General features: G+C 51.0%; 1 protein-coding gene across 4 annotated transcripts in view; it reads left to right on the top strand.

The window, feature by feature from the left end:
- The window catches only part of robo4 (roundabout, axon guidance receptor, homolog 4 (Drosophila)), a 193,072-nt gene that overhangs the window by 141,292 nt on the left and 31,187 nt on the right, over positions 1-20,593 (top strand). For all 4 annotated transcript variants that reach the window (XM_072486727.1, XM_072486724.1, XM_072486725.1 and 1 more), the window contains exon 15: positions 3,911-3,976. In XM_072486727.1, coding sequence (XP_072342828.1) covers positions 3,911-3,976 — 66 coding nt within the window. The remainder of the gene's footprint in view (positions 1-3,910; positions 3,977-20,593) is intronic.

Here is a 20,593-nt window from a genome sequence, read left to right as displayed (position 1 = left end):
AGGATACCTCACTGCTGCGTCCAATCACATTTTCCTCCCACCCCACAGCAACCACACAAGAATCTGCAGCAAAGATTACTTTACAGATGAAAAGCACACAATTTTTCACCCTTCATCTCCCCTTCCCCGCCCTCTCTGCTCCCCCAAATGCTCCTCCCCTCCTTCCCCATTCTCTCCCCCTCCTTCCCCCTATCACCTATGTCATGATATTCAGATAAACATCATGGTGCAAACATACATACACACTGATGGACAGATCAACGGACCAATCAATACACAGGCAACATCACAGCCAATCACAAGCAAGAGCATACACACTATAAAACAGGGAACACAACACTTCCCGCTCATTCCAGCAGGAGACAGCTCAGGGCACAGAGCTCACAGCAAGCCACTCAGACATTCACCATGTGCTGAGTGCCTCTCCAAGATAGTGTTAGGGCTGGGTCCACAGGTTAGTGGGTAATGAACGAACCACAGTAACCAGTTTACAGATGTTGTTATTGTTAGTAATAAAACTGAGTTGTACCTTCCGTAACCGGGTTGGATCGTCTGTGTAGCAGAGCACGCAACACGACAACCTCCTCTCCCACTCCCACCAACCATCCATCCCCCCTCATTCCCCCTCCTCGCCCCACCTTGTTCCCTCTCCTCTCCCCCTCCTCCCTACTCTCCCCATGCTCCTCATCTTCACTCCTCATCCCCTCCCCTCCTCTCCCCTCCCCTCCTCTCTCAACACCACTCCTCTCCCAACACCACTCCTCTCCCCCTCCTCTCCCGTTCCCCTCCTCTCTTCCCCATCATTTCTGCCTCCCGTCCTCTCCTCTTCCTCCCCCTCTTCACACTTTCCCTCTTCATCATCACCCCCTCACCCTTTTCTCCCCTACCCCCTCCAACCCTCACTTTCTCCCCCTTCCCCTTCCCCCTCACCTTCTCTCCCTCCCCTCACTCTCTCCCCATTACACTCTTTGCCCTACACACTCACCCTTCCCCATCCCCCCTCACCTCTCTCCCTCATCTTCTCCATCTTCTCCCCCTCATCCCCTTTCCCTCACCTTCTTCCCCTTCCTCTCACCTTCTTCTCCCTCACGTTCTTCTGCCTCCCCCTTACCCTCTTCCTCCGTCGCCTTCTTCCTCCGTCACACTCTTCCTTGCCCCCTCCTCACCCACTCTCTTCCCCTCTCACCCACCACCTCACACTCTCTCTTGACATATGAAAGCTAGTCTCAGTAATGGTGACCATGGAACTATCATCGATTATTGTAAATAATAATGGCTTACGAATGTCCTTTAGGGAAGGAAATCCGTCACCCTGCCCTGGTCTGGCCTACAGTGGCTCCAGACCCACAGTAATGTGGTTGACTCTCAACTGCTCTGAAATGTTCAATTCAAAGGCAATTAGGGATGGGCAACAAATTCTCATAAAAGAATAAAGAAATAATAAATAGCTGAGCTCAGTGAACTCGGCGCAGACTGGGATGGAATCTAGAATCTTCTATTTAGTGAACCACTCAGGGCAGCAAAATAATCAAGATAATTTAGATGGATGGGATAAGCATGAGGTTCCTTGTCCATATTGTTATCCTGTGACCTGTTGCGTGTCGATCAGGGAACAGATCCGACTCTGCTCTTTAGCTCTCCAGTGTCCCATATCCTGCTGATTCTCACTATCTAAGCATAGTCGATATAATGGGCATTTTGATGAGGTACCAGATGACGGATGTAATTTATTCAGGAAAGGAGAGGAGAGAAAACTGGACAGTAAAAAAGAAAGAATACGTAACCTTAAGCATTCATTCTAGGGCAATGTCGCAAATGTTGAAGCAGACACAACCCTTAAGGTGGAGAGATACTGAGCTGTACAGAACAGGAAAGGTCCCAAGTTTAATCATGGGTCTGCACTGAGGTAGCTGATTGCAGCCAATGTTTTAGCCTTATATTCAACCTTACGTCTACTGATTAAGAAAGTGAAGAATTGTCCCGGGTTCCTGATTGCTATACAACAATTCTTGTTGGGTTTGGATGCCATAAGAGGCCAAGTTCGACTGTGCTCGCCTGTCACAGTTGCGAAGCTTCCTCGTACTCAATGTCCAGGATCACAAGGTGGGGGTAATGGGACGGGACGGGACAATCCCAGGCACCGAGTCAACATCTCCAGAGAGAAAAAACTAACGGAATAAGGCGGGAAAATACTCAAGAGGTCAAGGAGGATGTTTATACATTTCTTTTGTTTGAACCCACACAGGTTTATATAACAGAATCCTGCCTCTCCCAGCCTAAAAGCTGATGAAGTCGGTAGCTCCATTTCAAATCCTGCTCCCTTCCAAAAAAGTTCCTGATTTGTTTTCCTGTGTTTCCATTGTAGCTATGAGAAATAGTTACCTTGAAGTATAAAGAATAGATTATTAATGGAGCAAGCTGGAATCTCACTGTGTGACAGGGTACAAAACCATTAGTGAATTAGCCTAGAGTTAACTTAGACATTAATCAATAATTATCATTCCAATTATGTTAAACTATTTATCAATTTCAATGCTCATCTTAACCCATTATGTTACACTGTTTATGTTGATCCATTTATTTAATCTGTTTATTTTAACCTGTTTGACCAGTTTATTTAATGAGTTAAACCTTATGTTTATCTTCTTTTCAACTCATTTCTTTAACCCATTTTATTTCAAACTGTTAAGTTTAATTATTTTAATCCGGTTACATTAAAATGTTTAACTTAACCCATTTGTTTTTAACTTGTTATTATAATCGATTTACTATGATAACCAGTTTTTACAACGTTTTAAATTTTTTATTACTTTATCAGAGTTAGAAAGCCAGAGCTCAGAGTGTGGACAGGGGCGAACCCCTATCCAGCTCCTCGCCTGCTCCAGTAACCAATTCAAATTGAATCCAATTCATGGTCCCACAAGAGAGACACGCCAGATCCAGACATTACACCTGATCTCATAGATTATCATAGAATTTACAGTGCAGAAGGCGGCCATTCGGCCCATCGAGTCTGCACCAGCTCTTGGAAAGAGCACCCCACCCAAGGTCAAACCTCCACCCTATCCCCATAACCCAGTAACCACACCCAACACTAAGGGTAATTTTGGACACTAAGGGCAATTTAGCATGGCCAATCCACCTAACCTGCACATCTTTGGACTGTGGGAGGAAACCGGAGCACCCGGAGGAAATCCACGCAGACACGGGGAGGATGTGCAGACTCCACACAGACAGTGACCCAAGCCGGATTCGAACCTGGGACCCTGGAGCTGTGAAGCAATTGTGCTATCCACAATGCTACCGTGCTCACGCTCATCTTAGCCAAAAGGCCGAGAAGCGATTGATAACCAGTTTATTTAATTGGATCTTTCAAATGCCCTTGTTAAGACTGGGTGGAAGTCATTCGTATGAACCCAGCGACAAACCAAAAATTACACGTTTTTGCCATCATCTTGCAGTTACTGGTCTGGTTTCTATGAGCTCAGTTTCTTAGCTGGAAGCCTTTGCCTGAGCTGCAGTTTGTACAATATCGTCATGTTGGGAAAATATGGAATTCCTCACAATTCTTAGAGAAAAAGGAGGGGGAATGAGGGCGCCATTAAAACTGCATATGGTATAATTCACAGAAGATTTGTGAAATGGCCCTATCTCCCATTTTGCTAACTCTTTCCAGAATCTAGTGTACAAGATGTGAAGCCAGTTATCTGGGATTTTGCTTGATTTACCTTGTGAATGGATCGAGGAGAAGCTTTATGGATCCTTCATCGTGTGGGTTTCGGAACTTGATCCATGAGACAAACTATAAGTCTATGACTGGCTGGATTGTACATATTCTGTGGAAGCATTGACGTTGATGCACTTTTATCATTTGTATCTTTTCACTGAGTCCTTTTGATTCCATTTCTAGAAAATAATGGATCTGTAATTACTGTCAGTCGGAACCCAATCACCAGCCCCGGATCCAGCCGCAAAGGTATAACACTGTCTGTATTGTGATGAAGTTGACTTTCATCTGGGGACCTTGATTAAATGGGGCTCCAGTACCCCTGGGAAGGGTGGATAATTGAGGTATTACTCTGGAAGGGGAAGTGCACAGAGAGGGCAGCACGCTGGCACGGTGGTTAGCACTGCTGCCTCATCGCGTCAGGGACCCGGGTTCGATTCCGACCTTGGGTGACTGCCTGTGTAGAGTTTTCACGTTCTCCCCGTGTCTGCGGGGGTTTCCTCCGGGTGCTCTGGTTATCACCCACAGTCCAAAGATGTGCAGGTTAGGAGGATTGGCCATGCTAAACTGTACCTTAGTGCCCAAAGGTTGGGCGGGGTTACGGGGATGGGGTGGGGAGTGGGCCAATATACAGTGCTCTTTCAGAGGGTTGGTGCAGACTCGATGGGCTAAATGGCCTCCGTCTGCACTGTTGTGGCACCAGTATTCACAGCTTCAGTCTCTCAGTCTCCATTGGTCATTTGGAGGAGCGGGTGGGGTTAGTGGGGTAGACATGACTAAATGAGATGGGAGGGACAATTAGAAGGTGAGTTGCTCCAATTGCTTGATGACTCATTTCACATCATTAGTTAGAATGGTACTATAGCACAGATTGTCACTGTGGGGGGAGTTATTAAATATAAATTAAAATAAATTTGATTTGTCCAAACTAGTGTGTAAAATGGTCAATTCATTTAAAGTTCGACCTGCCTCTGGGGAAGCGTAGTGAGGCCGTGGAATGCCCTACCTGCTACAGTAGTGAACTCGCCAACATTGAGGGCATTTAAAAGTTTATTGGATAAACATATGGATGACAATGGCATAGTGTAGGTTAGATGGCTTTTATTTCGGTGCAACATCGTGGGCCGAAGGGCCTGTACTGCGCTGTATTGTTCTATGTTCTATGTTCTGTCTGATGGGTGTTAGTGATGGGCCAGGCGGGGTGGAGGGGTGGTGTTTGTTGTTGGGGGATGGGGCGGGGCAGGGCTCCCATGACACATGAATGTTCCAGATGGTGACACCTTCAGAGAGAAGTGGCATGGCACGGGACTAGAAGTATGACAGCCTACCAGTGAGTGAGCCTTAACTGTTCATCATCTCCTGAGCCCCCCCCCACCCATTGATATATGGGCCTGTGAGATGGATTGGCCAGTGGGGATCATCCGGCCGGACAGTGGAATGTGATCCTAAAGGCAGGAGTCAGACTTCGTCAAACAATGAAGAGCACCAGAGCTCAATGTGTGAAGTCACATTGCGAACACATAGCAAAGTCGCCATGATCCTCCGTCTAGTGGACAAGAGCCTCTGATACTGCTAACACCGGGCCAACATCCTGTGGTGATGCTGATAGCACCTTCGGAGGGATGCGTGTGACCTTTGTTTGGGATGAGCTCTGGTATCTCCCTGCCGTGGGGCTGCGTTTCTGATGAGTGCATTGAGGAGTTGCAGCACTTGGTGTGCCGCTGATTGAGCTTGGCCACGCCCATCCCATTGATGGGTCAGCTGGGGTCTGAGTGTTTCCAGAGGGGTCGCCTGGGTGGGCACCCAGATGACCAGAGGCTCTCAGAGCATTTACAGGACACAGTGAGCAGTCAGCAGAGTGAACAGCCAGGAATCTGTACCACCAGAGGGGTGTGTTTAAATCACACACTGCAGCAATGGTGGTGTGAGCCAGGCCACCCCGAACTCAAATCAAACACCCCGAGCGCATGGACTTGGCACCAAGACATCCCCTGCAACTCCTCATGGCCCAGACAGCTACCCCCCCAGCAAGCCCAATACTTTTGGAGAGTTTTTGTGGAGTTTTCTTAACTTCTCGCCCTCCTTCAACAGCTATAGTGCTAAGGCCCCGCATTTAATTACTTGCATCAATTTGCACCCATGTGACTTCCACCTAAGAGGGGCAAAGCATTGCGGAGGGGTGGTGCATGAAGTGTCCAACCCACTGATGATATTTAAATCCATGCAAATGAGTGTTTTGCATGGATCCACCAGTGCGGGGAACAAACTTCGATAACCCCGCTAGTGAGGGACCGGAACATGGCGACGGAGTCAGGGCCGGGCGCAAATCACAATTTTTCTGCTGCGCGTTATTCACCACCCGATCATAATCCTCACTGCAGGCGTTGCAAAATGGAGAATTCAGCCCAGACTGCAGAAACAGCTGGGAGCTGGAGCATGGAGTGTGATGTGTTGGGTACTCTGATACACAGACGAACCAGCACGGTTGCGAATGGTACAACTCCGTTTTATTTCAATGAACTATTAACATAGTAAACTCTGGTATTCAGCACATGGTGAACCTCTGAGTGGCTGGCAATGAGGTCTGTGCCCTGAGCCCTCTCCTGCTCGAGTGCCCAGGAAGTGTTGTGTTCCCTGCTTTGTACTGTGTATGCTCTTGACCGTGATTGGCTGTCATGTTTTGTGTGTTGATTGGTCCGTTGATCTGTCCATCATTGTGTGTGTATGTATGTGCTGTGATGTTCACCGGAATAACATGACAGAGTGGTTATTTTAAAATACTGTGAATAAAAGCTGCTTCACACATTGAGACTGGTGTCACCTCTGCACAACTCTGCAATGTAAACGTAAGGCGCTAATATTGACTGGCACTCACTCCCACTACAATGACCAAATCACTTGGCCTGGAGCCTCTGTGGAAGTTGAGTGAACCTCCACTCACTCAACCTAGCAGCCAATGTGACAAAACCGGGTCCTGCCCAAGGACTAGCAACTACTCGTTTAGGGGGTTTCTGCCCCTAGTCCTGCCCCCTGCTGTCATTTGTCCTTCGAGAAATGTACATCATTTAGGTATCGTTCAGCCTGAGCTCAAGCCTTGCAGGGCTCCCCCATTTGAAGCCACTTGGTTTTCTCAGTTGATTGTGTTCTCACTTCGGATTCAGCACAAATAATGGCTTCGATCTCCGGTTCATGATTGGAGGAAATAATCTAACAGACACTCCAGTGCATTGCTAGGCAGCAGTGTGATATTGGAGGATGCAGCCTTCTAGATGAAGTATTAGATGAGTTGTCCTTGTGTGTACAGGGGTTTGTCCTGAAATTGAGAGCACCAAAGATGTTTATGGGACGTTTCTGAGGTGTGATTAGTCTTTCAAATGTCTTCATCCCAAGCAGTTACTGGGTTCCGCCCCTAGAGAGCAGCACCAATTCACAGTTGATCGATCCGAATGTGACTCGAGTAACGTGGCACAGTAATAAGCAGCTCTAGTGAATGTCAGCACGATACCTGACCATGATAGCAGAGCTGAGCCTGTGCCCGAGTTCAGCCAGGGTCCAGTCTGAGTGAATTCTAACCTGGAGTTTCTTCATTTAGAGCTGTTGCGTGCCACTCGATTTAAATGTTTAATATTCTCGATTGTTACTTATTCAATATGTTTGTCTTAAAATAAACCTAGTCACCTGTGCTTGTTTGCTTTTGAGTTGTCACCTGAACGCGTGTTATTGAAGTTTGATCACGTTATATCTCCCAGTTTTGCTCCATTGGTGTCACACCAGCAGCTGTTGCAGGAGAGGTTCGAAGCAGGGGAAGAGGTGAAATCAAGGGCGGAAGAAGAGATGTAACCAAAGATAGGAAAGTGACAAGGGAGGAGAAGAGGGAAGTCCAAGGGCAGACGGGTGGGCTGAGGGAGAAGAGAGGAAACTGAGGGGGAGGGAGAAGAGGAGAGACTGAGGATGAAGAGGGGAAATTCATGACAGAAGAATCATGGCAGGTGGGGAAACTGAATTTCGTGGGACGTCAGAAATCGACACAGCTACAACTGAAGGCCAGTACTCAAACGTGCACACTTGTAATTAGTCAGCAATCACTCTGGTGATAATATGGGGAATTGAATCAAACTCTGATGTGGGCCCACATTCCAGAGTCTTAGATGCCGGTGGAAATTGAAGCAATTAGCAGCAAGATGGGATCAATGAGACTTCCAAACGGTGAATTTAATGGGCAGCACGGTAGCATAGTGGTTAGCACTGTGGCTTCACAACGCCAGGGTCCTAGGTTCAATTCCCTGCTGGGTCAGTGCCTGTCGGAGTTTGCACGTTCTCTCCGTGTCTGCGTGGGTTTCCTCCGGGGATGCACCGGTTTCCTCCCACAGGCGAAAGACGTGCAGGTTAGGTGGATTGGCCATGATAAATTGCTCTTAGAGTCCAAAAAAAGGTTAGGAGGGGTTATTGGGTTAGGGGGCTAGGATGGAAGTGAGGGCTTTAGTGGGTCGGGGCAGACTCGATGGGCCGAATGGCCTCCTTCTGCACTCTATGTTCTATGTTTTATGTTATATATTTACAATTGTGCAGGATATTTACAATGTGCACCTGTGTGACTTTAACAGTTAATTTTTCATTGCCTACCACCATGTTCAGGTGCAACCCCAACATCCACAGCTGACTTGGAAGCAGCCTGTTGATGCCTATGGCCTGATGGCTGTGATGAGTTTGGCTGGTGCCCTCTGGTGGCCCAGGCTTAGAGGAGCCTGGCATTTTAACGGTATCTGGCTCAGGTACAGATGAGTGTTCCACGGCCTGGCCTGCTGGAGGCGATGGGGTCAATGGCAGAGATGGAGCTGGAGTATTCTGGAATGAAGCCCATGGCATATGTCGCTGATGCCACCCCACCCCACAGGTGCTTGATGAGACCTCTTTGACAGCTTGGGTAGAAAGGGCACCTGGAGGGGGTTCAGGATGCCCTGCCTCTCCCATCTAGCACTCATCCAATGCCCAGAGCGATGGAGTGCAGGTCCAAATACATATCCAGCAGCCACTGAGTCTTCTGCTGGACCTGGGTCTCCAACGCGGTTGCCACCCTTTGCATGGAGGCAACCAAGTGCCCGCATGCCAGAGCCATGACAGCAGTTGGATTGTGGATGGATTCCTCCAGCCTTCAATCCAGTCTGCGCATGGCCCCTGGCAACTCTACCTGATGTTCTCCTGTCTGTCTCTGCGTCTCCAACAAGTCTCTTAGAGTCAAGCTCGGCGGCTCCACATCTGCTTGGGACTCAGCAGGGGCCTAGCCTCCTGCAATCGTCAGAGACCTCGGCTGTCGCTGCCTCCACCATTTTCAGACCAGATTGGAACCCCGAGCCTACTCTAGAACATGGACTGAGACGACAGTATCTGTGCTGGTGGAGGGCGCACGTGATGGTGCATCCTCTGAGGATTCTGAGACATCCTCATCAGAAGTGGAGTTGGGGTTTGGGTTTAGTGTTTATGGGTAGCAGTACCTCCCGGCTTCTTGCCGGCACCTGGAATAGAGAAAAGAAAGATTTAGCGATTCACTCAGCAGATTTGTAAATGAAAGAGAAGGCAGTGTCAGTGTGCACAATTGAAAATTACAGACCGATGCTGCATCACTGGCTTCCTGGGGGAGTTCTATCTTGTCTTCAGCACAGGCCCGGTTCTGCACCTCCCCAACCAGCTCAGTGCCCTGTCCTTCAAAAGAGGTGAGGATCCTGATTTCTGGCATTCTCTGTTGTGGGTGTTCTTCTCCTTCAGAAGGAAAGAAGGATTGGTTGTCAATGGGTGAGCAGTTCGGGAGTGTGCCTGCCTATGGCAGCTGCTGGGCCCTAAGTCCTGCAACTGACATGGGACTGAGGGTTTAAAGTTGTTGATCTTGCATCTGCTGGTCGTGTATGACATCCCTGTGCACTCTAACCTTTAGACTGTCTGATGCCCTGATGAGAGTGTCAGTTTACAGGAAGTCAACAATGTACTCACCCTGGTGAGTAGATCATTCATTCTCTTCCAACACTTCTGGTCGGTTTGTCTTTGGGCACCATGGGTATTAACCACCCCTGCAAACTCCTCCCAGGTTGCTATGGGCATTCTGCTGCCACCCTGGGGAAACAGCACCCCCCGCCTTTTCTGGACGGCCTGTAGGAGAATCCCAAGGGAGGCATCACTCAACCGTGTGGCCGAGGGTTGCTTCCTTCCCCTCAACATTTTTGTGGATGCAGAATCCAGAGCTCCTGGCCAGCACCGAGTGAATGGTTGTCTTTCTGAGTGACCTATAAATATGGGGTGGGATTCTCTCAGCCCGGGACCGGGACGGAGAATCCCTGCGACCGGCGAGAATCGCGCCACGCCGCCCCGACGCCGGGTCACGATTCTCTGCAGAGCGGAGAATCAGCGCCATTGGCGCCAGCGTGGTCGGCGCGGCCCCCCCCGGTCGATTCTCGGCCTAGGATGGGCCGAGCGGCCATAGCAAAAAACCTGAGTTCCGCTGCCGCCGTTCTAATCTGCTCTTAGCCGGCGGGATCTTGGCATGGAAGGGTCCGGGGGTGTCCTGTGGGGGGGGGGGGGGGGGGGGATCAACCCGGGGGGAGGGGGCCCTCCGTTGTGGCCTGGCCCGCGATCGGGGCCCACCGATCGACAGGCCGGCCTCTCGGGCTGGGGGCCCCCTTTCTTCTGCGCCGGCCCCTTTAGCCCTAAGCCATGTTGCGTCGGGGCCAGCGCGAAGAAGGGAGCCACTGCACAAGGGCGCGTTGGCGCCGGTGTCACTGCGCATGCGTGGACCCTGCGGCACCCAGTTGATGCCGGGATCAGCAGCTGGAGCGGCATGGGCCACTCCAGTGCTGTGCTGGCTCGCTGTAGGAGCCAGAATTGCTGATCCTGAGGCCGTGTTGACGCCGTCGAGAAATGTGACGGCGTTTCCGGCGGTGTCAACACTTAGCCTCAGGATCAGAGAATCCCGCCCATGGTGCCTGGATCTTCAGCCCCATGAGGTAACGAGCCTGTGCCCACCATTAGATTTCCCATGGTCTGCACTGATGAATAAGTAATGACTGAACAGTGCAACATCACCTTGTTAAGCTGTCACACCGAGTTCGCCGCCTGCCAGCAAATGTAGACTTCTGAGTGGAAGATTTCACCCTCGCTGTGTGGAGGGATTCACAGAAAAACCAGTAGGTGGAGCTTTGATTCCACCAGTAATGAATAGGGGCTCACTGATAAGTAATACCGGCAAGACTTAGCTTTCACTCCTGGCCAGCTATATTACAATAACTCACTGATATATAACGAGTAGTAATAGGCAATATTATATCAGTAGCTAGTTGTTCTACAGCCTGGTAATATTCAGTGACTACAGAATAACTCTCTGCTGTGTTATTAAAATTGACAGGTTGTAGGCTGTATGGGTGTTTTTATTTTGATATATTTTGCTGGAAACAGTGGGTGTTTTCTCTCCAGTTTTGGCTGGTTCAGTTTCATTTGCCAACTCAAATACTCAGCAGTTCTGGCAGCAGCTGTGGAGAGAGAGAGAGAGGGAGAGTCTTAACATTCTAAGAAACTTCATCGACCTGAAACATTAACTCTATTTCTTTCTCAACAGATGCTGGCAGACCTGGGCGCTTTCTGTTTCAATTTCAGATTTCCAGCGTCTGCAATATTTTGCTTTTGTGTTGCGTGAGGACATTAGGCCCAAAATGCAGCATTTAGCTGCGTTAGGAAGCCTATAGTTGTATATAGTACTCAGAGTATATGATTACGTCGTACAATATGTGGGCCAGTGTGTAGAACAATGAAGTTTTATATAGGTTAATGTAACAATATACTATAAGTGGATTAAGTCAAAAAACTGTACTAAACAAGTGATTTATTTTAATCTGCATACAAACAGGGAATTAATCATTCCAGACAGACAGATGGAGCTATCAACTTTCCTTTTAAGTGCCCCTTCTTGTTATAAAACTGCCTTTGGCACCAACCTCAATTCTGGAGCTGGCACAGTAAGGTATGAGGTTTCCTGACTCCCCCTGGCATTGGTGTGTGCCATGGTGAGACGTGGTCTTCACAGGCATCCAATGGCAAATATTTTTTTTTAAATTTAGAGTAGCCAATTATTTTTTTTTCCAATTAAGGGCAATTTAGCAAGGCCAATCCACCTAACCAGCACATCTTTGGGTTGTGGAGGTGAAACCCACGCAGACATGGGGACAATGTGCAAACTCCACACGGACAGTGACCCAGGGCTGGGATTCAAACCCAGATCCTCAGCGCTGTAGTCCCAGTGCTAACCACTGAGCCACATGCCACCCTACCAATGGCAAATATAAACACATCCACTAGAGAGTGTGGAGCCGCCATCTGTTCTGGCCAGCGGTCTGTTTGGCATATCCGAGCCTCCATGGGCCTGCTCACTCAGTTATCGGTTGTGGTGGTGCTGTGGCTGTGCCCCGCAATGCCGATGGAATGGAGTCAATGTAGTCAAAAGCTGCAGGTTGCTCAGAATACACCTCCGGTTATTTACAAGCTCAAGGTAAGATGATCATTACCTATAGCAACAATTTGGCTCAAAAAAGTGTGTTGTGTTTGTACTTCTGGGTAAAGGGATGTTAACTTTTAGATAAAACTTGCCAATCACCAATTAAGAATTTAAGCTATGTTTTCAGTTTTGATTGCTGTTCAACAGCTCAAGGGGTGTAGGCGAGTGGGAAGAGAAAGATATACTTACACTGCCACTCACTCCCTCCATTAAAGACACAATTAGATCACTGTCAACATGCTGTGGGTTACCATTGGCCAAACACTGAACTGGGTTAGCCCTATAAATACTGTGGCTATAAGAACACGTGAGAGGCAAGGAATCCTGACTCCCCAAAGCCTGTCCACAAGGCATAAGTTAGGAGTTTGATGGAATGCTCTCCACTTGCCTGGATGAGTGCAGCTCCAAGAACACTCATGAAGCTTGACACCATCGAGGACAAAGCAGCCCACTTGATTGGCAGCCGGTCCACAAATATTTACTCCCTCCACCACCAACACACAGTGGCAGCACTGTGTACCATCTACAAGATGCAGTGCAGCAACTCGCCAAGCCTCCTTAAGCAGCACCTTCCAAATCAACGACCCCCACCATCTAGAAGGACAAGGCAGTAGACATGAGGGGATCCCACCACCTCGGCATTCTCCTCCAAGCCATTCAACATCCTGATTTGAAAATATATCACCGCTCCTTCACTATTGCTGTGTCAAAATCCTGGTGATTTAGCAGTTTGGATCAGAAATTGGCTAGCTGGAAGAAGACAAAGGGTGGTGGTTGATGGGAAATGTTCAGACTGGAGTCCAGTTACTAGTGGTGTACCACAAGGATCTGTTTTGGGGCCACTGCTGTTTGTAATTTTTATAAATGACCTGGAGGAGGGCGTAGAAGGATGGGTGAGTACATTTGCAGATGACACTAAAGTCGGTGGAGTTGTGGACAGTGCGGAAGGATGTTACAAGTTACAGAGGGACATAGATAAGCTGCAGCGCTGGGCTGAGAGATGGCAAATGGAGTTTAATGCAGAAAAGTGTGAGGTGATTCATTTTGGAAGGAATAACAGGAAGACAGAGTACTGGGCTAATGGTAAGATTCTTGGCAGTGTGGATGAGCAGAGAGATCTCGGTGTCCATGTACATAGATCCCTGAAAGTTGCCACCCAGGTTGAGAGGGTTGTTAAGAAGGCACATGGTGTGTTAGCTTTTATTGGTAGAGGGATTGAGTTTCAGAGCCATGAGGTCATGTTGCAGCTGTACAAAACTCTGGTGCGGCCGCATTTGGAGTATTGCGTGCAATTCTGGTCGCCGCATTATAGGAAGGATGTGGAAGCATTGGAAAGGGTGCAGAGGAGATTTACCAGAATGTTGCCTGGTATGGAGGGAAGATCTTATGAGGAAAGGCTGAGGGACTTGAGGCTGTTTTCGTTAGAGAGAAGAAGGTTAAGAGGTGACTTAATTGAGGCATATAAGATGATCAGAGGATTGGATAGGGTGGACAGTGAGAGCCTTTTTCCTCGGATGGTGATGTCTAGCACGAGGGGACATAGCTTTAAATTGAGGGGTGATAGATATAGGACAGATGTCAGAGGTAGGTTCTTTACTCAGAGAGTAGTAAGGGCGTGGAATGCCCTGCCTGCAACAGTAGTGGACTCGCCAACACTAAGGGCATTCAAATGGTCATTGGATAGATATATGGATGATAAGGGAATAGTGTAGATGGGCTTTAGAGTGGTTTCACAGGTCAGCGCAACATCGAGGGGCGAAGGGCCTGTACTGCGCTGTAATGTTCTATGTTCTAACAGCACTGTAGGTGTACTGACACCACCTGGAAGAAGGCAGCTCACCTCCACCCTCTCAAGTTCAATTAGGGATGAGCAATAAATGCTGGCCTAGCCAGTGATGCCTGCATTTGCATGAATGAATAAAAAAAACAACAGTGTCAACTTTGGTTCAGTGGGTAGCGCTCTTGCCTCTGAATCAGAAGGTTGTGTTCTTCGTTCCCACACCAAAGACTTGGGTGAAAAATCTAGGCTGATCTCAGTGTGTAACCGGGGTACTGGGCAGGATTCTCCATTGACTGACACCAGAATCGCGAAATGCTCTTCACAAACCAAAAGGGGTTCCACTTGATGAACGTGCAGCTGGTGTGTGACCATGCGATGTGCATCATGCATGTCTGCGCCATATACCCGGGCAGTGTGCATGATGCCTTCCTCCTGCCACACACTACAGTTCCTGACCTCTAAAGTACCCAACCGAGGTGAGGTTATCTGGGATGGTGGGGGGTGTTGGAGACACTGTGATGGGAAGTCGATGTCTTCCCTGGACTCGAGCTCTGGGGTGTCACGGGATGCAGTCGATGGTTCCCATTCGTGTTGGTGTCATCGTCGTCGCTGGTCAGTACCTAGGGTTGTGGTTACGGTTGGGTGTGGGGGAGGGGGCGGGACACACCAGAAGGGCCCGCTTCATAACCAGCTCCTGCCATGCCAGACGGCAAGACGCCTGATTGTATCATGGGTGGGAGTGCGTGGGGCGAGGGGGGCTGTGTGGGGAGGGTGGTGGTGGTGGTGGTGGAGAAGGGGTGTGGGGGGTTGCTGGGAGGTTGACACAATTGCCATGGGGGACCACAATTTAGTAGGGTCTCACTTCCTCGCCCGATGTCAAGCTCCGCCGCGACAACTGCCCTTTCTTTGGGCCCCCCGGCCACATCCTCTGCTGTGCTGAGGGGCCGTAAATCCGGTGGTCCCTCCAGTCTTCCCGTCCCTCGGCGGTTGTGGGTGACTTTCTCCTGGGGGGGGGGGGGGGGGACAGAAAATGCACAAGCCGATGCATGCAGCCCAGGGGGTGGGAAGCTGATGGCTTCAGTGGCCAGGGCACACGGCCATGGTGGCTGATATGTGGTGCAGGGTGGGGTTTGGCCACCTTCCAGGTGGGAGGGGGCTACGGGTGTGTGGGGCGGGGCACAGTGCTGTCTACTCACCCTGGCCGCCCTGAGAAGATCATGCAGTTTCTTTTGGCACTATTGGCTGGTTCTTGTGGTGTTGCCCACGGCGCTGAAGACTTCTTCCACCTGCGCCTTGGCCTGGCGAACGCCAGCAGATGGCAGTCTCCTTCCCACCCCAGGGTACAGGGTCACCCGCCTCATCTTCACCGCATCCAGCTGAGTCACCAGTTTGGCATCTCTAAACCGTGGTGTCTCATGTCTTCCTGCATCTTGTTGACTGGGATGGTGTGTGTGGGGAGTGAAGTGTGTATATGAGGCTGCAGCTTGTCAGCCTCCTGAGTGTCAATCCCAAACTCGACAAATCTGGCACCATTTCTCATTGGAATCAAATGTGTTACACGTGGTGCACCCGGTGCGACCCCCTTAACAGTTGTTGAATTGATCCAGGTATGGCCCCAATTTGGCTATCAGAGAAGTCCACTAATCCTGTCCCGGGGTCAACATTTGTCTCGGGAATGGGGAATCCGGCCACTGTCTTTCAGATGAAACATTAAACCGAGTCCCGATTAACCATTTGGTGGATGTAAAAAAATAGACCGTTCGATTTGGAAAAGAGCAAGGGAGTTATCCTCAGGTATATCCTGGTCATTTGCATCCCTCAACCAATATCACCATAACAGGTTATCTGGCCGTTATATCATTGCTATTTTTGGCACCTTGCTGTGCCTAGATTAGTTGCCGTGTTTCTTAAGTTACAACAATTACACGTCAAAAAGCACTTCTTTGTTATAAAGTGTTTGGGGGCATCCTGAGTTTGTGAGATGTGGTCGCCACAGATAGCCAATGTCCTGAGGACACAGAAATCAGCATATAACAACAATCTATGCTTGTATCACATCTTTGGTATAATAAGATATACCAAGGCCCATCAAAGGAGTTCAGGTGTCCTTTGTTCAAAGCGTGTCCTAATAGCACGTTTTCATGTCAGTATGGTTGATACTATGGTTGACCCTCCTGTTCACTGCTCCCCTCCCAATCGCTGACCCTCCTGTTCACTGCTCCCCTCCCAATCGCTGACCCTCCTGTTCACTGCTCCCAATCGCTGACCCTCCTGTTCACTGCTCCCCTCCAAATCACTGACCCTCCTGTTCACTGCTCCCCTCCCAATCACTGACCCCCCTGTTCACTGCTCCCTTCCAATCACTGACCCTCCTGTTCACTGCTCCCAATCGCTGACCCTCCTGTTTACTGCTCCCTTCCAATCACTGACTCTCCTGTTCACTGCTCCCATCCCAATCACTGACTCTCCTGTTCACTGCTCCCAATCGCTGACCCTCCTGTTCACTGCTCCCCTCCAAATCACTGACCCTCCTGTTCACTGCTCCCCTCCCAATCACTGACCCCCCTGTTCACTGCTCCCTCCCAATCACTGACCCTCCTGTTCACTGCTCCCAATCGCTGACCCTCCTGTTCACTGCTCCCCTCCAAATCACTGACCCCCTGTTCACTGCTCCCCTCCCAATCACTGACCCTCCTATTCACTGCTCCCCTCCCAATCACTGACCCTCCTGTTCACTGCTCCCAATCGCTGACCCTCCTGTTTACTGCTCCCATCCCAATCACTGACCCTCCTGTTCACTGCTCCCAATCGCTGACCCTCCTGTTCACTGCTCCCCTCCCAATCACTGACCCTCCTGTTCACTGCTCCCCTCCCAATCACTGACCCTCCTGTTCACTGCTCCCAATCACTGACCCTCCTGTTCACTGCTCCCCTCCCAATCACTGACCCTCCTGTTCACTGCTCGCAATCACTGACCCTCCTGTTCACTGCTCCCCTCCCAATCACTGACTCTCCTGTTCACTGCTCTCCTCCCAATCACTGACCCTCCTGTTCACTGCTCCCAACCACTGACTCTCCTGTTCACTGCTCTCCTCCCAATCACTGACTCTCCTGTTCACTGCTCTCCTCCCAATCACTGACCCTCCTGTTCACTGCTCACAATCACTGACCCTCCTGTTCACTGCTCCCATCCCAATCACTGACCCTCCTGTTGACTGCTCCCCTCCCAATCACTGACCCCCCTGTTCACTGCTCCCCTCCCAATCACTGACTCTCCTGTTCACTGCTCCCCTCCCAATCACTGACCCTCCTGTTCACTGCTCCCTCCCAATCGCTGACTCTCCTGTTCACTGCTCCCTTGCCAATCACTGACCCTCCTGTTCACTGCTCCCCTCCCAATCGCTGACCCTCCTGTTCACTGCTCCCCTCCCAATTGCTGACTCTCCTGTTCACTGCTCCCCTCCCAATCGCTGACCCTCCTGTTCACTGCTCCCCTCCCAATCACTGACCCTCCTGTTCACTGCTCCCCTCCCAATCACTGACCCTCCTGTTCACTGCTCCCCTCCCAATCGCTGACTCTCCTGTTCACTGCTCCCTTGCCAATCGCTGACCCTCCTGTTCACTGCTCCCCTCCCAATTGCTGACTCTCCTGTTCACTGCTCCCAATCGCTGACCCTCCTGTTCACTGCTCCCAATCACTGACCCTCCTATTCACTGCTCCCCTCCCAATCGCTGACCCTCCTGTTCACTGCTCCCCTCCCAATCACTGACCCTCCTGTTCACTGCTCCCAATCGCTGACCCTCCTGTTCACTGCTCCCTCCCAATCACTGACCCTCCTGTTCACTGCTCCCAATCGCTGACCCTCCTGTTCACTGCTCCCTCCCAATCACTGACCCTCCTGTTCACTGCTCCCCTCCCAATCACTGACCCTCCTGTTCACTGCTCCCCTCCCAATCACTGACCCTCCTGTTCACTGCTCGCAATCACTGACTCTCCTGTTCACTGCTCCCCTCCCAATCACTGACCCTCCTGTTCACTGCTCCCAATCACTGACTCTCCTGTTCACTGCTCTCCTCCCAATCACTGACTCTCCTGTTCACTGCTCTCCTCCCAATCACTGACCCTCCTGTTCACTGCTCACAATCACTGACCCTCCTGTTCACTGCTCCCAATCACTGACCCCCCTGTTCACTGCTCCCCTCCCAATCACTGACCCTCCTGTTCACTGCTCCCATCCCAATCACTGACCCTCCTGTTCACTGCTCCCCTCCCAATCACTGACCCTCCTGTTCACTGCTCCCCTCCCAATCGCTGACCCTCCTGTTCACTGCTCCCAATCACTGACCCTCCTGTTCACTGCTCCCCTCCCAATCACTGACCCTCCTGTTCACTGCTCCCCTCCCAATCGCTGACCCTCCTGTTCACTGCTCCCCTCCCAATCACTGACCCTCCTGTTCACTGCTCCCCTTCCAATCACTGACCCTCCTGTTCACTGCTCCCCTCCCAATCACTGACCCTCCTGTTCACTGCTCCCCTCCCAATCACTGACTCTCCTGTTCACTGCTCCCCTCCCAATCACTGACCCTCCTGGTCACTGCTCCCCTCCCAATCGCTGACTCTCCTGTTCACTGCTCCCCTCCCAATCACTGACCCTCCTGGTCACTGCTCCCAATCACTGACCCTCCTGTTCACTGCTCCCCTCCCAATCGCTGACTCTCCTGTTCACTGCTCCCCTCCCAATCACTGACCCTCCTGTTCACTGCTCCCAATCACTGACCCTCCTGTTCACTGCTCCCCTCCCAATCACTGACCCTCCTGTTCACTGCTCCCCTCCCAATCACTGACCCTCCTGTTCACTGCTCCCCTCCCAATCACTGACCCTCCTGTTCACTGCTCCCCTTCCAATCACTGACCCTCCTGTTCACTGCTCCCCTCCCAATCACTGACCCTCCTGTTCACTGCTCCCCTCCCAATCACTGACTCTCCTGTTCACTGCTCCCCTCCCAATCACTGACCCTCCTGTTCACTGCTCCCCTCCCAATCGCTGACTCTCCTGTTCACTGCTCCCCTCCCAATCGCTGACCCTCCTGGTCACTGCTCCCCTCCCAATCGCTGACTCTCCTGTTCACTGCTCCCCTCCCAATCGCTGACTCTCCTGTTCACTGCTCCCCTCCCAATCACTGACTCTCCTGTTCACTGCTCCCCTCCCGATCACTGACCCTCCTGGTCACTGCTCCCCTCCCAATCACTGACCCTCCTGGTCACTGCTCCCCTCCCAATCGCTGACTCTCCTGTTCACTGCTCCCCTCCCAATCACTGACCCTCCTGTTCACTGCTCCCCTCCCAATCACTGACCCTCCTGGTCACTGCTCCCCTCCCAATCGCTGACTCTCCTGTTCACTGCTCCCCTCCCAATCACTGACCCTCCTGTTCACTGCTCCCCTCCCAATCACTGACCCTCCTGTTCACGGCTCCCCTCCCAATCGCTGACCCTCATGTTCACTGCTCCCCTCCCAATCGCTGACCCTCCTGTTCACTGCTCCCCTCCCAATCGCTGACCCTCCTGTTCACTGCTCCCAATCACTGACCCTCCTGTTCACTGCTCCCCTCCCAATCGCTGACCCTCCTGTTCACTGCTCCCCTCCCAATCGCTGACCCTCCTGTTTACTGCTCCCATCCCAATCACTGACTCTCCTGTTCACTGCTCCCAATCGCTGACCCTCCTGTTCACTGCTCCCCTCCCAATCACTGACCCTCCTGTTCACTGCTCCCCTCCCAATCACTGACCCTCCTGTTCACTGCTCCCTCCCAATCACTGACCCTCCTGTTCACTGCTCCCCTCCCAATCACTGACCCCCTGTTCACTGCTCCCCTCCCAATCACTGACCCCCTGTTCACTGCTCCCCTCACAATCACTGACCCTCCTGTTCACTGCTCGCAATCACTGACCCTCCTGTTCACTGCTCCCCTCCAAATCGCTGACCCTCCTGTTCACTGCTCCCTTCCAATCACTGACCCTCCTGTTCACTGCTCCCCTCCAAATCGCTGACCCTCCTGTTCACTGCTCCCGATCGCTGACCCTCCTGTTCACTGCTCCCAATCACTGACCCTCCTGTTCACTGCTCCCCTCCAAATCGCTGACCCTCCTGTTCACTGCTCTCCTCCCAATCACTGACCCTCCTGTTCACTGCTCCCCTCCCAATCACTGACCCTCCTGTTCACTGCTCCCCTCCCAATCACTGACCCTCCTGTTCACTGCTCCCTCCCAATCACTGACCCTCCTGTTCACTGCTCCCTTCCAATCACTGACCCTCCTGTTCACTGCTCCCCTCCCAATCGCTGACCCTCCTGTTCACTGCTCCCCTCCCAATCACTGACCCTCCTGTTCACTGCTCCCTCCCAATCACTGACCCTCCTGTTCACTGCTCCCTTCCAATCACTGACCCTCCTGTTCACTGCTCCCCTCCAAATCGCTGACCCTCCTGTTCACTGCTCGCAATCACTGACCCTCCTGTTCACTGCTCCCCTCCCAATCACTGACCCTCCTGTTCA

Source organism: Scyliorhinus torazame, chromosome 21 (assembly GCF_047496885.1).
Source record: "Scyliorhinus torazame isolate Kashiwa2021f chromosome 21, sScyTor2.1, whole genome shotgun sequence".
In the NCBI taxonomy this organism is placed as follows: domain Eukaryota; kingdom Metazoa; phylum Chordata; class Chondrichthyes; order Carcharhiniformes; family Scyliorhinidae; genus Scyliorhinus; species Scyliorhinus torazame.
Note: the sequence above shows the minus strand (reverse complement) of the source record. Positions and strands in the feature narration are given on the sequence as shown.